The sequence below is a fragment of the Trachinotus anak genome, unplaced genomic scaffold (assembly GCF_046630095.1).
Source record: "Trachinotus anak isolate AG129_WGS33_773 ecotype Australia unplaced genomic scaffold, CSIRO_AGI_Tana_v1 ptg000012l, whole genome shotgun sequence".
Lineage (NCBI taxonomy): Eukaryota > Metazoa > Chordata > Actinopteri > Carangiformes > Carangidae > Trachinotus > Trachinotus anak.
Genome location: NW_027273863.1, coordinates 5,737,501 through 5,752,124, shown reverse-complemented (window position 1 = coordinate 5,752,124; position 14,624 = coordinate 5,737,501). Strand labels below are relative to the sequence as shown.

Here is a 14,624-nt window from a genome sequence, read left to right as displayed (position 1 = left end):
TTTTTATATCCATACTGGGAAAAAGCAGTATAATGTCTATGCTAGTGCTAATACTGAAAGTGAATCTGGATATGGGATAGGATACCGACCTAGTGTCACTGTTCATTAGAGCCCAAAAATAGGACTAGTAGCCTTCAAGACTAGTAGCCTTTTTATCCAAAATATTTGACCTAGGGTCCTTTTTGAAGTCTCCAAATGGCCTTTCTTTGGAAATCATGCAGACATATCCTGAGAAAAACGTGTAAAATATTCATTTTCTGTCGTTACCAAATTTGAATTTGAATTAGTTTTCCAGCTAATAACTCACATCTGCAGTCATCTACAGGCAGCTGTTTTCAAAAAAATATTCAGGCAAAAATAAAAGCCCTCTCCTTTAGTGTATCCAAACTCTTGTAACTCACTGCCAGTGGCACTTAAAGTGAGTCTGACTGTTGAGTGTCACCTTTAAAAAGAGACCAAAACCATGACTGTCCTCCAAATAGTTCAAGAACAGCTTTCAGTTTACTTTGGGGACACCTTGGATTGGCATTTCAGGCTAATTTTACAGGAGTGTAAGGGTTACTTAATTTGTATTGTACTTAATTGTTAAATAGAAGTGTAGTTTTTTTGAGCTTTTGATTGTTTGAGTATTGTTATTTCATTCATCATTTAAAGCTCATTTGAAAAGCATACAACAACCATGGGAACTCAGTGAGTGGTTTAGGGTGGAGCTGGCTGATGAGCTGAATGGTGCTAATGACTCTGATCCAGCCTTGAGGGGGTTCTTCTGTCAACTGGTTCAATTTCCTGCCTCTTTCTGCAGGCGCCTCTTGGATAGATTTCCTGGTACATCTGGCACCCAACCTGGAGTTTAACACCAACACCAACACACACACACACACACACACACACACACACACTGCCCTGTTGACCTGGCCAATACTATTGTACTCATCTGCCCAGAGTAAGTCAGTGATTGAATCAATATGCAGTTTGGGTTAAACTGTGTGTGTGTGTGTGTGTGTGTGTGTGTGTGTGTGTGAGTTTGTGTGTGTTCCTCTGAGTGTGTGTTTAAGGGTCTTTGCACATGAACTGTGAATGTATCATATGTATGGGTGTGTATGTGGAGGTGTGGGAAGGAGGACGGGACAGGGAGAATACTGTGACATTGATTAGTCTGTGTGAGAGTGTGTGTGTTTTTAAAATGCCAATAATGACCATACCATACTGTACATCCAGATAGGACACACACTGTCTGACCTCCAAAAGACATTTTCATGGATCTGACATCAGGGGGATTCTTCAATATTCCTCAAATGTTTATACTGCTGTTCAGTGTATGTCCTATTCACATTACAACTTATATCATTAATAAAATGTTGTTAGGATGAGTAGAATTATTTATCATTTATTATTATTAGAAGTCACAACAGCATGTTTCAGAAATATTCAGATGTCATCAGTTTGTTTGTAGAAACACTTTACACAGTCCTGTTGAAAATCTACCTGTGTATTTTTTGACTTTACCACTGGGGGGTACAGAGTCAATCAAGATGACTTTGTCATTCCTGCACTGTTCATCTGACGCTGACGTAAACCCCCTCAGTTACCAGTACACATACAGAAGCCAAATGCAAGCACTCATTTTAACCCACACCATGATCCTTCCCTAAATCCAACCAAGTTGTTTTTGTTCCCAAACCTAACCAAACCTTTTCTATAGCAGTGTCACAACATAAAAGAATCTCTTATTTGTTTTTCACCAGTGATTTTTAATATTTTATCTGTGGCATATCTCCTACTACTGTAGGGGTGCTCAGTCAGGAAGCCCTCCTCTGAAAAAAAAGACATATACAGTTAGGTTGGAGGACTGTTTTTTAACCTATATTTGTTTTCATTTTGGAAAATTAAATATGCCAAATTCGCTATTAGGAGTTCCATTGGATGTATTGATAACTATCACTGGATTATTTTGATACTTAATAAACGTGACGATGAGTTCTTGAGTCATAGGGAGCATCTTTTTTCTATTATTAATAAGCAGGTTTATGGATGACTGGGGCTGCGGTATCTGTTCGGAGAGCCCGGCCTCCTTCTGCTGCCTGAGGAAGTGGAGGAGTTATTGGGCTTTTTTCACCAAGCACAATGTGGCCCCAGCAGAGGTCCGTGGTGACATTCACACCCAGGAACTAGAACCTCAGTGCCATTGATGTGGATGGGTGTGGGGGTGGTGATGGCGGACTTCCTGAAGTGATGAGCTCTTTCGTCTTCTTGGTGCTGATGGTGAGTTTGTTTGTGGAGAATGAAGATACAAGGTGCTGGACCTCCTCTCTGTTGGGTGCCTCGACATTGTTATTGACTGACCTCCGACTGTGGCAAACTTAACCATGATGTTCTTGTTCCCTGTTGTGAAGGGGGAGCAGAGGAGGGGGCTCAGCCCTGTGGGGTGCCTGTACTCAGCATCTGAGATGAAGATGTCAGGTTACTCACCTTGACTGACTGTGGCCTGCTGATCAGAAAGTCCAGGGTCCAGTTAAATAGGCTGGTGTTAAATCCTTGGTATCTGAGCTCCACTGACAATCTGGATGGAGTAATTATTCTAAAGGTGGCGCTATAATAAACAGAAAAGCACCCTGTTTAACATATCCACTATTAACTGAGTGGAACATAGTGAAGCATTTAACATATAAAGAGCCTTGTAACTTTTTTTGTTAGTTTTGGTGCATGTGTGCACATGATTGTGTCACACACAGTAAATGAACTCCCTTTGAATTGGAGACAGCTGTGTCATTTGTTTTTATGCAGAGCTTTTTATTTGTACGTCAGCTCTTTGTGCCAGAGTGGAGCACTGGAGCCCATCTTGGAGCTCGACTAAGATTCAACCTTGAAGGCTCAGGAAATGGGGAGTGGACTTTGACCCACCTTTGGTGACTTAGACTCGGACTTGAACGCGAGGGACTCGAGGTTTAATGACTTGACTTCAACACTGTCTGGTGTTGATAGGAATCACAGGAGAACAGAACACAACAGAACTAACAAAGTGAATATTGGACTTACGTTCACAGGAGGCCAGAAACACATCTGTTACTGTAACTACTGGATGTTTAAATTAGCAACCGTCTACTAACAAGTTTGCTGTATCAACTTAAAAAGGTGACAGAATGTGTTTTTAAATATTAGCGTCCAAATTACTGACTTATTAGATACCTATGAGACAATACTGTACATTCATATACACTCAGCTTATTGCATTCATCATGTCCAGAAGCTCAACACAACTCAAAGATTATCTCCTGCTGTGGTTTCCTCTCATTCAATACAACTTTATTAGCATCTGACAGCACTTACAGGAGCGCTTACTGGGCAGGGCTCAGTCTAAGGCCTCACCTTTGTTGGGGCACAAAAAAAAATAAAAAAATAAAAAAATACTGTTTTTGTTTAAGGCTTGGACACAGATCTGAGATGTGAGAGGGATCATACTGTTGTAATTCTTTCTAATTAATGTTACTGTTAAATGAGCTCTGATGTTTGGCAGGATCAGTTTCTATAACACTGTTTAACAAGAGTACGCAGGCAAGCACACACAAACACACACACACACACACCAAGCATGCTGACACCATCTGCTTACAGCTGCCTGATAGCAGTAGTGGGTTTATGTAGTTTTCTGGAGAGAACAGTGACTGTGTGTTGAAGTCCTCTAGATGGCGATGCTGCCTTCTTGGTCGGCTTCACTAACCAGTGAAACACGAACATCAGCTAACAGTAAGAGTTGTCTGAGTGACTACTCCTGTGTAGTGTGTGAGGAGTGATAATTGTCATAAAGGTAGCTCAAAAATTAAGTTATGTGTCAGGTTTTGTTTAGTGTCCATCATCTCATAGAGCAGGAGTCTAACCCAGATTCCAAGCCCCATATTTGATGTGAGTTTCTTACCATTGGGAGTACTCCCCTGTGCAGCCCGTTGTACAATGTCCTCAGTGGCTCTAGATGAGATTTTTAAAGTTTCAGGATATATCCCTGATGATGTCTTCAGAGTTATCTCAGTTGAGAAATGGAAATTTCCAATAGAAAGCCAATAGAAAGCCTGCACTACAAACTGACAGAGGTGGGGACTTAAGTCACAAACTTGAGAACTGACACTTGCTTGACTATTACTGATAAAAGACTCCACTTGACTTTGACTTGGTATTCATGACTTGAGACTTGACTAAGGCTTGAGACATTTTTCCAGGTATTTCTTTTTAGATAAGTTAGATTTTCATTGTGCAAAGTACCCCAGAATCTGCAGATGTAGTTGCCCAGATATTTCAAACTATGACCCATATATGATGAAATCTGGACTGGACATACTCCAGTCACGGTATTGCAAGATGCCAGATCAAAAAGTCTCCAAATACGCTCCAGATATGATCCAGATTCTTGCAAGAACCTACAAAGCATATCTCCGGATTCTTGGGGTTTTGGCGCAATGTTAGTTCTTGAAACACGACTAGGGGATTTTCTAATGAGATGCCCACAAACAAGCTCTCATGGGGAGGGGTGAGATTTGGATTGCAGGAGGAAAGACAGCATAGCACAATGCAAGTTCCACATGGAGATATATTGTAATAGTAATATGTAGAATGCCACTCAGCAGAGCACATACTTCCTCCGCCAAGCCCAGACAATCCTGCACATTAAGGAAAATTATTTTAAAAATTCCTGGATTTGCCCCTTTAACTGGATCTGGACCAAAATGTAATGGGTTCTTCCTTGGCCCACGCCCCACCCCTCTAATCAGTTCAGTCCTTTTTGCTGACAAATAAACAGACGGGTGAAAACACATCTGGACTCTACATTTCCACAAAATGTCAAATACCAGTGAGATTTATAAGGTGTAAGCAGCTGTAACAGTTTTTGTTAATGTTGACAGTAAAATTAGACTTTTCACGACCAATGTCTTTAACTGATTGAAATGTGGAAACTGGGGCAGATCATCAGAACTTTGTATAACTTTACTTGTCTTGTTTTGACTCACAGCAGGGACTCGACTTGTCAAAATGCAGTTGTACAGAAACAAATTATCGAGTTAATATTTTTTCCTTATGAAAATCTTATACTATCCATTTTCAATAGGCTGAAAAAAATCAAGCCACAATCAAAAACTCTCAAAACATGTAAAATTATCATGGTGTTCAGTTGTAAAAGTGACACAATGTTTAAAAATTTGTTTGGTTACTGGATCAGCTCAGCTCACATTCAAGCATTTTCTAATGTGACGCCCACATCAACAGGAGGACTTCACTTGTTTGGGCCCTCTAAAACAGTTTTTGCTGTCTCTGTAGCAAAAATCAGACTGTCCAATGCCACTTTGTTCATGGTTTGGTAAGATTTAGGTTCAAGGCATAATCTCAAAGAATGTGCATAAAATAAGTCTGTGTATTCATGTCAGATAAAACTTTTTTTTTGTTTATGACTCAGTTGGGTTTGTTCTTGCTCTACAGCACCGATATTTGATTTTTTTTTTTTACAAAATCTCAACATTCACATTATACATAGGTCTGTGGTGGTTGGGATGGATGTACTCACATTGTGGTTGAGAGATCAGTGATGCCGCCCTGCCATCAAAACTGATCTCAAGCCAGTTGGATTGAAAGTGAGACTCACCTCCTGCTGTGGCTTCCTCCCTTGCAGTAAAACTTAATTAGCATCTGACAGCACTTGTCTTAATGACTCACTCATACAATGATCTAACACATATACATGTGGTCATTTCACCTTATGGAAAACAGGCTTTTAGCATGGCAGCATCTTCTAGCTGTTTCAGCCAGCCTGTCTGGGCAGTGGTAGGAGCTAGTATCTCACATTCTGCTTGGATAATCTTAAAATACGCTGAATAAATCAGAAATTTTGGGTTAGGGTTAGGGTTAGGGCAAACCCTTTATCTCTACCAAAGTTACTAAATGCCTTTTACCTGCTACCTAGCTGAACTAGAGGTCAAAAACTCCACCAGATACCTTCAAGTCGACGCTGGTTCATGATGCAACAGTTAGCTAAAAGTAAAGTAGTGAATAAACGGTTGAAATAGGTTAATTTAAAGGCACAGATACATTTGAAATAGAGTAGAAAAGAATAGATCGCTAAAAACACTGGATTAACAGTTGAAATAATACAAACCAGTGGTTCCCAACTCTTTCCAACTCGTGGCCCAAATCTCAAAAATGTTGGTGGCCCGACCCCGTAACAATATGGAGGCCAAATAATGGTTCTCAGAGCTCTTTTTATGACAATAAAAATGATGATAAAATGAAAATCGATCAAACGTTCAGGAATTAGCTCAAAGCACGAGAAGCTCAATTTCTGTTTTTTTGTTTGACAGGAGACAGATCACTTCACGTCGATTCACCATGTGTCATTTGTTTTGGATACTCTAGTTTTTGACATGGATATAATCTTGTAGCACAATCAGACCGAGACGGCACAGAAGTACATGATGTGGTCCAGCTGGTGACGAAAGAAAAGTTCCTCCTATGCAGTTTTTAAACATGTTTAATGTTTATAAAAATCATTTTGTTTTAAAACATTTAAAAACATAATTTATATATACATTTTTTTATCATTGCATCTTTTCACCATAATTGTTCAGTTTTGCAAATGATTTCTCGGCCCACTTGCAATACCTTTGCAGCCCACAGGTTGGGAACCACTGGTAGGAACGTATGACATAAATGGTGAAAAGGTTTAAAGTAGTGGACCAGTGGCTGAAACCAGTTTGTTTCTGCCACTCCACGTGTCTGGCATCCTGTACAGACCTGCATCAGGATTATCATGTTCAGCAATGATGGAAGAATAATAATACATTAGCTCAGACTCTCAAGGACTGAAAACAAAACCAAAAAAAAAAACACTGACTTGCTGTCTTGGCACACATGCACTGGCAGGAATGAGGGGAACTGAAAACAAGAAAAGCCGAGGGGAGTAATTGAGATTTACAATCATTTAATTAATGTCAAATGTAGTTTACAAACGGGAAAGACATGTACCATTTCCAAGAATATACAAGACACAAATTAGTTCTGACACAATCCTCTTGTGCAATTTGTCATCTTTGGGGCAGGTTCGAATCAACGGAAGATCAGAGGAATCGCAGCGTCACATCCCGTTTTTTTTCCTAACCAGCATTTACCTACCAGGATGTGTGAACTACATGAAGAGCTAAACCCAAAGGGAACAGAGGTCCACTCAGCTATCAACTCATGCTTTTCTCACCCCACAGTTTTTCTCCTTGCTCTCAAGAAGGATCCCAGACCCCATTTCTTTCTTTCTGAAAACAAACGAATCTTTAAACCGTGGGCCTTTCACATTAGTTCACAGTGGATGGAGACGATCAACTTCAGATGCAAGCGAGTCCAATGCGAGAGCGCACACTGAGATGACACAGTCTGTTAAAAATGCACAGGAACAGAAGAAGTGTGTCTTTTGCGTTAAGGCCATCTTCCTCCCCTTTTTTTCAGTGAACACAGCAACGTTTTTCTTCACTTCTGTCTTATTTTACCACCCGGGGTTGTGTCAACAGGACCACTCGTGGCATTTGAGAAGTTTTATTTTTTTTTTTTTTCAGCATTTCTTACAACAATACAGACGTCACAGAATACATAGTTTTACAAACACAAAGCACACCACCACCTTGGCTGCTGCTGCCGTGGAGAGGGAAGGAGGGAAGGAGGGAAGGAGGGGGAAATGTTGTTGAGGTTGCCAGTTCAGCCTTGACCATCCTTCTTTTTCCACAGACTTCCCTCTTCTGTTATAACTTAGAAAGAACCTGCCCTTAAGGGTTGCCAGTTTGGGACCTTTTTTTTTGTTGCAGCGTAGCAGTATGAGAACGATGGAAAAAGCTTTCTTTTGAGACGTGAACGGGTAAAACGAAACGTGTCTAGACTATGATCTGAGCATGTTGTTACTCCAACTGAGAGGAAGCAGGAATGGAGGTTAAAAAAAAAAAAAAGAGGCTCAGTTGGATGTTGTTGCAACTAAAGAGCAGTTCCATCATTCTGCTTGTTTGCAGGAAACCTCGGGCAACAGGAATCTCTCCAGTGCTCTGCAGAAAAATTACACCACCTAAATCCTGACCATCTAATCTCGAGTAGTTTATTATTACTTAAATTTTTTATTCCTGTACAGTGAAATAAAACTTTAACGGCTCTTCAAATTATCTTTTTTTTTCTTAAAAATACAGAAGGCTTCTTTTATTTCAGCCATTTTTTCCCCAAACATCATTCCCAAACCCTTCCAACTAAAAACAGGACTTTGATATTATATATTCTGTGTGTGTCTGATGGTAACATGTGCCTGTGTCTGTGTGCGTGTGTGTGCGCGTGTGTGTGTGTGTGTGTGTGTGTGTGTGTGTGTGTGTGTGTGTGTGTGTGTCAGTGAACTCTATGTCATTTACATCCAACATTGTAAACATACATAGAACTATTTTACATGTGCTTGCACTGCATCTTGGAGGGGGGAGAAATTTTGGTTTACTTCACTAGAACACCACAAAAGAGGGAAGAGGGGAGGGAGGGGCCTGCGAGGAGAAGGAAGAGAAGAAGGAGAAGAAGAGGTGGAAGAGGAGAGAGAGTGTCAAACTCCTTTTCAAGGTTGTGAGGTTATTCTCAGTTTGGTTGAAAGCTCAGTTTTTAGTGGCCCTTTTTTTAATTCTCTTAAGCAACAGGGGCATGAAGGTAGAGTTTCTCTCTGGAAGAAGAGAAGAAGAAACAAAAAGAAGCTTTCTGTCAAGTCTTCAGGGGAGAGTCCTTTGTCCAGCACCGCTGAAATGTCAAAGAAGAGCGAGAGGGGGGAAAAAAGAAGTCTTTATATTCTGTATCAAGAAGTTCCTCTGAGCTCCAGCTCCAGCAGCGTGAAGCTACCATGTCTCAGTAGGGCCCGGCTGGGCAGTGGGCGTCTCCACCGACTTCAAAAAGTCCTTCAGTGGGCGACACCCCGCCTGACATGTAGGAGTCCTGTCAGTGAGGCAGAAGAAACACGCCTGTTGATCGGGGAGCTTGCAGGTCTCTGTTTTCATTTTTTAATGGATGGCCAGGCAGAGAGAGAGTCAGTGAGCGCTGCTCAGTCGTTCAGTCACACCAGTTTCATCCTCTTAGTTTCAGCGTCTCGTCTCTGGACGCTCCCGGAGGGTTTCTGAGCTCTGATCCAGGCCACGGGAGAGAGGGAGGAAACAAACGGTGACTGATGGAGAGGGCGATGAAATCCAAGATGGAGGGAGGAATGGATCGGAAGGACGAGGAGGCGGAGGGGGCGGGTGTGTGTGTGTGTGTGTGCTCTTTACAAGTAGACACGCCTCAGGTCTCCAGGTGAGGTGATGGTGTTGCACTGTGGACACAGCTTCTTGTTCCCCTGTGATGAGAGAGAGAGAGAGAGAGAGAGAGAGAGAGAGAGAGAGAGAGAGAGAGAGAGAGAGAGTTATTGTCAGTCAGTCAGCAGTGATATTTACAACACTCACAAATGCGTTCATTCATTGACTCAGGATTTCAGTGCTGACATAATTAATCAAAGGACAACGTTTTCAAAATTCTCTTATTATGTTAATTTAAGGATCTGCTGTCTTTCTCTTGGAGGTCGGTGACAAGGCCTAAAAAAGTATCACAGAACTGTGAGGTTTTCATGCAATAACTGTTTTTATTATGATGAATAATCAGTCTACAGTTAGATTATTACAATATAACAGTACAGTAGAGCTGCGGCTCTTCGCTCTACTTTAAAACAGCACACTGATCAGAGTCACTGATGCAACTTAGCTGGATCCAGCTCATCAATATCAAACTTGACACTAACCTCAACTCAATGCAAACCACATTCAGTAAAATATGTCCAGCTGGTGATCAACAAACTCACTTGTTCACTCACACATCTCCTCCTGACTGTGACAGACTGAGCCATTTGTGTCTTTTTTTTCCCCAAATGGTAAAACTTTTATTTAATTTTTGTTTTACTTCTCTGATTTATCACCAAACCAAACAAACATACAATGTGAATAACAAATCAAAAACAGTCAGTGCACTGTGGGCTCCAAAATGTTACTAAATCCAAACGATCCAAGTTGTTGCTTTTTGGAACCAACTCCTCTGCAATGAAGCTGGAAGTGACACCACCCTTGTTTTGTGGCCACCTGTGGTGCTGCTGTACATAGTACTGATAAAAATAAGTTATATGTGAGTTGCACTATTGTTTATATCATGAAAGGACTGGTTTGTACCAGTATCATCATGAACAGTATCATATGGCACAACCCTGCTCTGGACGAAACAAGCTATTTGAAGATGTTACACCCTTAACTGGAAAATCTTAGCTCAACGGAGAATGAAACCCATCATCAGTGGTCGACCTACAGACTTAGCCTCTCTGCTCTGTGGTGGTGGTGGTGATGACAAAGACACAGTCATCCCCTCTCCTCTGCAATAAAGGCTGCACACGTATGATACAACGCGTCCTTTTGATGGGGGAGCCAAAATCTGTCATATAACTACGACTACCTCCTCCTCGAGTGTGAGTCTAAACCTGCCTGTCTGCAGCAGAGCACCACCTCTCTGCGCCGCTTTGAGTGTGTGCCATCTGCAGTAAAAGCAGCAGGTGATAATACGCAGCACAGGGCTGACGGTGTAACAACACTCTGACTGGGTGGTCTCCCACCGCTGTCCTCCCGCTGCCTCCCCTACCAGTCCAGCTCTGGCTGGGGGCGCATTCCTGCCGACAGCTTTCATTGTTCTGGTTCGGCATTGGTTGCAGATGTATGAATACATATAAATGTCAAATTAGATTATGTAAATGACTCCAGTATGGTGGCACATCTGGAGCTCACTAGGAGAGGAAGCTGCAGCAACTTCTTTTGAGTCATGATAGAATCTGTGCTAATACCTGTGACTCTCTGCTCCTCTTATAATTTAGCTTTGCTCTCTACATTCTAGCCTCCTGATGAGTGGCATATTCTTTATATTTAGGTTGCAAATATCACTGTCAGACAACTGTCTCTTTGGTATGTGAAGACTTTGCTAAGTCTCGTGGGAGCTGCGTAGAAGATGTGCAAAATGTGACTGGTGTAAGTTCAGTAATGGAGTCTTTACTGAAGGAAATGCTGGATGTGTGAGATCTAGCAGAGGTACAACAGAATGCAGGGATCGCATAACTGGAGCGCCAGCACCTTCCAAATCCTCTCTGGGGTCAGACGTGCCTGAACATTTGTACTGACCAAAGATTTATAGGCTTTTTTCCTGTAAGCCACTGAATCAAGTCTTTGGAGCGGGTGCACGGGTGAAGGTGGTCTGAAGGGTGAAAAAACACACACACACACACACACACACACACACACACACACACACACACACACACACACACACACACACACACACACACACACACACACACACACGACGGACTGAGGTGGTGCAAGAGGCTGGCAGATCTCACACGCTCCTGCTAAGAGGATTTGTGGCTCCAGAGTAGTCAAAACAGTCTCTTATTGTCTCAAGAGAGAATGGAGGAGGAGGAATGTGGAGGTGAAGAAAAGGAGGAGAGGAGGATGTAGAGTCTGGGATCTGACGCATGGTTTAAAATGGATGTGCACACGTTTCTGTTTGTGATTCTTCTTCTACTAATGCTGTACATGTGACAATACATGAGTTTCTGTAAAGGCAGACTTTCAGGAGGATGAACTCCTCTGTATCACAGGTGGTGCTGTAGACACACTGAGTCAGTACTAAAAGGGATGATGGTTTTACTAGAATTACAGGCTCGTTGTTGTATCCCTCCGCTAACCCGCCAAGTTGCAGGCAACATGGTCACAGTCTCACCTTCGTGAGTTAGAGCATTGAATAATGGCCAGAGGTGTTTTAGCAGGACATTATGATGTCACACTGAAGTTGACCTTTCACCTTTTTGATATAAAATGTCATCACTTCATTTTATCCTTACGAACATTTGAGTTTAATTGTGTCATAATTATTTGTGAGTTATGGCCAAAAACGTGTTTTGTGAGGTCACAGTGAACTTTGACCTTTGACCACCAAAATCCAATCACTTCATCCTTGAGTCCAAGTGAATGTTTGTAACAAATTTGAAGATGTTTCCTCAAAGCCTTCCTCTGATATTGCCTCCAACATGAAAAAACATGATGCCTGAAATCCGCAGCCGTGTCGCCAATGTGGAAGCATAAAAACACGTACACACACTTATGTAGAGCAGCAATGATTAGTTGATTCATCCATTAGCTGATTGAGACAATTTGCCACCTATTCTGATAATCAAATACTTTAAGCAAAAATGCCAAAAATGTTCTGGTTCCAGATTCTCAAAAATCAGGATTTCATTTCTTTGTCATACCTGACACAAAATAACAAACTGAATCTCTCTGGGTTCTGACACAACAAGTCATTTGAAGACATCATCTGCACTGTGGGAGATTTTTCATTTTCCACTTTTCTTCTTCATTCTTTCTTTCTGGGGGGCTTTTGTTCCTTTATTTGATAGGACAGTGGAGACTGAGGGGGAGGGGGAATGACATGCAGGAAAGAGTCAGGCCTGTCGGGAGTCGAACCGGCGACTCACCTGCCAAGAGCATTTGCGCTTATGTGGTATGCGCCCTAACCATTCGGCTATCGGGTCTCCCCATTTTTTTCAGATTTTTTATAAACAAAAACAACCGTTGATTAATCAAGATCAATCAAAATAATTGTCAGATTAAGCGATAATGAAAATAGCTGTTCGTCACAGCCCTGTGCTCGTGTAACAGTTAACAGTATCAGGGTTGTTATTAAAGTTATAAAAATTCATCCTAAATGTCAAGCTGATGTATCGTGTCAGGGTTTCCTTATGTAAAATGTCAGAAATTTGTATAATCCAGCTGCATAATGTTTCCTGGTGTTTTATAATTACCATATGTATGTAATTATTAACAGATGAGCAGTCTGGCCTGAAAACCACATGAATGCATAAAAAAAAAAAGGTCCAATAGATTCATGTGAAGAGACTCATTTGTAAAACATGATCTTCTCTTTTACAAAAACCTTCCCTGACAGAGAAACACCTGTCACACTCCCACCATCCTCCAACATACGAGAGAGGAACACTGTTCTTCATCCCCACACTTGTTTGTCTGCACGCCTGTCGAAGTTCTGTTCTCCTCTTTGGTGTGGGCAGCGTGTGTGTGTGTGTGTGTGTGTGTGTGTGTGTGTGTGTGTGTGTGTGTGTGTGTGTGTGTGTGTGTGTGTGTCACGCTGCGCTCCAGCTGCCTGGCTCATTAAAGCGGTGAGGGGCTGGGCTGACGTTAACTAGATTCCCAGGCATTTACTTTGATCAGGTTGGCTCTCCCATTTTTATAGCTGTCTCCAGGCTAAGAGTTTTATGCCCTGTATATTAGACCAGTGACGGCAGCACACGCACGCGCGCACACACACACACACACACACACACACACACACAGGTACATGGCAGATGGAAACAATGGGTCTCATTCAAGGTTTTTCTCACCATCTCTCTTAAAAAACGTAGTAATTTATAAAACATGCACACGCTGTTTTATTTGTGGCCAAATTAACTTCTTCATGAATCAGTATTGATCTTAAATTGTTCACGATCTTATTTTGCTTCAAATTCAACCACAATTTAAATGAAAATCGCAATTTCCTGGTGAGAATGTTTATTAAATGCCAGAGCAAGGTTTTGTATTATAAAATATCGGTCCAATCACTGGGTCATTTTGGCGTTTCATTGGCCCAAACCATTTCAAAACAATATCGAGACATGGCTGAAAACCTCCAGCCACAAAGGTGGAGCGTTAAGGCTGCAACAGACAATAATACCTGAAGGGTGAAAGATGGAGACAGCTTTAATGTTGTCCGCTCCTTACCTCCAGTGAGGGTGGAGCTGCCCATGTTAACATGCTTATAGTTGGCAAACTGTCATGCTACAATAGTTCACAGTATGACAGAGGCTGATGGGAATTCCCTCGTTAGCTTTTGGGCTATGCCGTCATGAACTTCAGTGTTGGAACGAACTGGTTTTGAGCTTCTGATGGTTCGTCCCCTCGGGAGCGTGAGGGATGCTCACTGAACGCACACAATCATTCCTCCACAAAGTCCTACCCTTGTCTTTATGTTTGGTTAATCATACTAAGTGTGTTGTTAATTAAAAAGTGTAACATGGTAGCTGATGGTGAGGAACGGCTTGTTAACAACTGTTGCCCTGTGTACGTCTAAAGTCAGCTAATTGTGCAGGTGAGCAGGATGAGGCTGGAGGGAGAAAAGGGGATGGCGAACAGGAAAATGAAGAAAGAGGAAAGAGCAGAAAACTGGAGGAGGAAACAGTGAAGAACTGAGAGAAAATGAAGAGAAGTCTGTTTTCCTCCTCCGACGGGAACTCTAGTTTTTCTCTGCGCTCCATTTAGCACATTAGCACCAGCTAATTACACACTAGTGAATGTATTAGACTAACTAATAACCAACAAGAGCAGTGTGTGTGTGTGTGTGTGTGTGTGTGTGTGTGTGTGGACCTGAGGCATTATGTAGTTCTCATTGGAGGTTGACCACTTTATTCTAACATTTTAACAAGCCTTTTGGGGACCATTCCATCTAAGCTTTTCCTCTACTGAGAGCTGGAAGTGTTTGCA

The 14,624-nt window shown here is 41.8% G+C and overlaps 1 protein-coding gene across 8 annotated transcripts in view; it reads right to left on the bottom strand.

Annotated features, from left to right (window-relative positions):
• Positions 1–6,941: 6,941 nt before the first annotated feature.
• The window catches only part of rnf220a (ring finger protein 220a), a 310,863-nt gene continuing 303,180 nt past the window's right edge, over positions 6,942–14,624 (bottom strand). For 7 of the 8 annotated variants that reach the window (XM_071490478.1, XM_071490474.1, XM_071490477.1 and 4 more), the window contains one exon: positions 6,942–9,361. In XM_071490478.1, coding sequence (XP_071346579.1) covers positions 9,290–9,361 — 72 coding nt within the window. In that variant the 3' untranslated portion in view covers positions 6,942–9,289. The remainder of the gene's footprint in view (positions 9,362–14,624) is intronic. The other variant, XR_011692828.1, reaches the window with a different exon arrangement.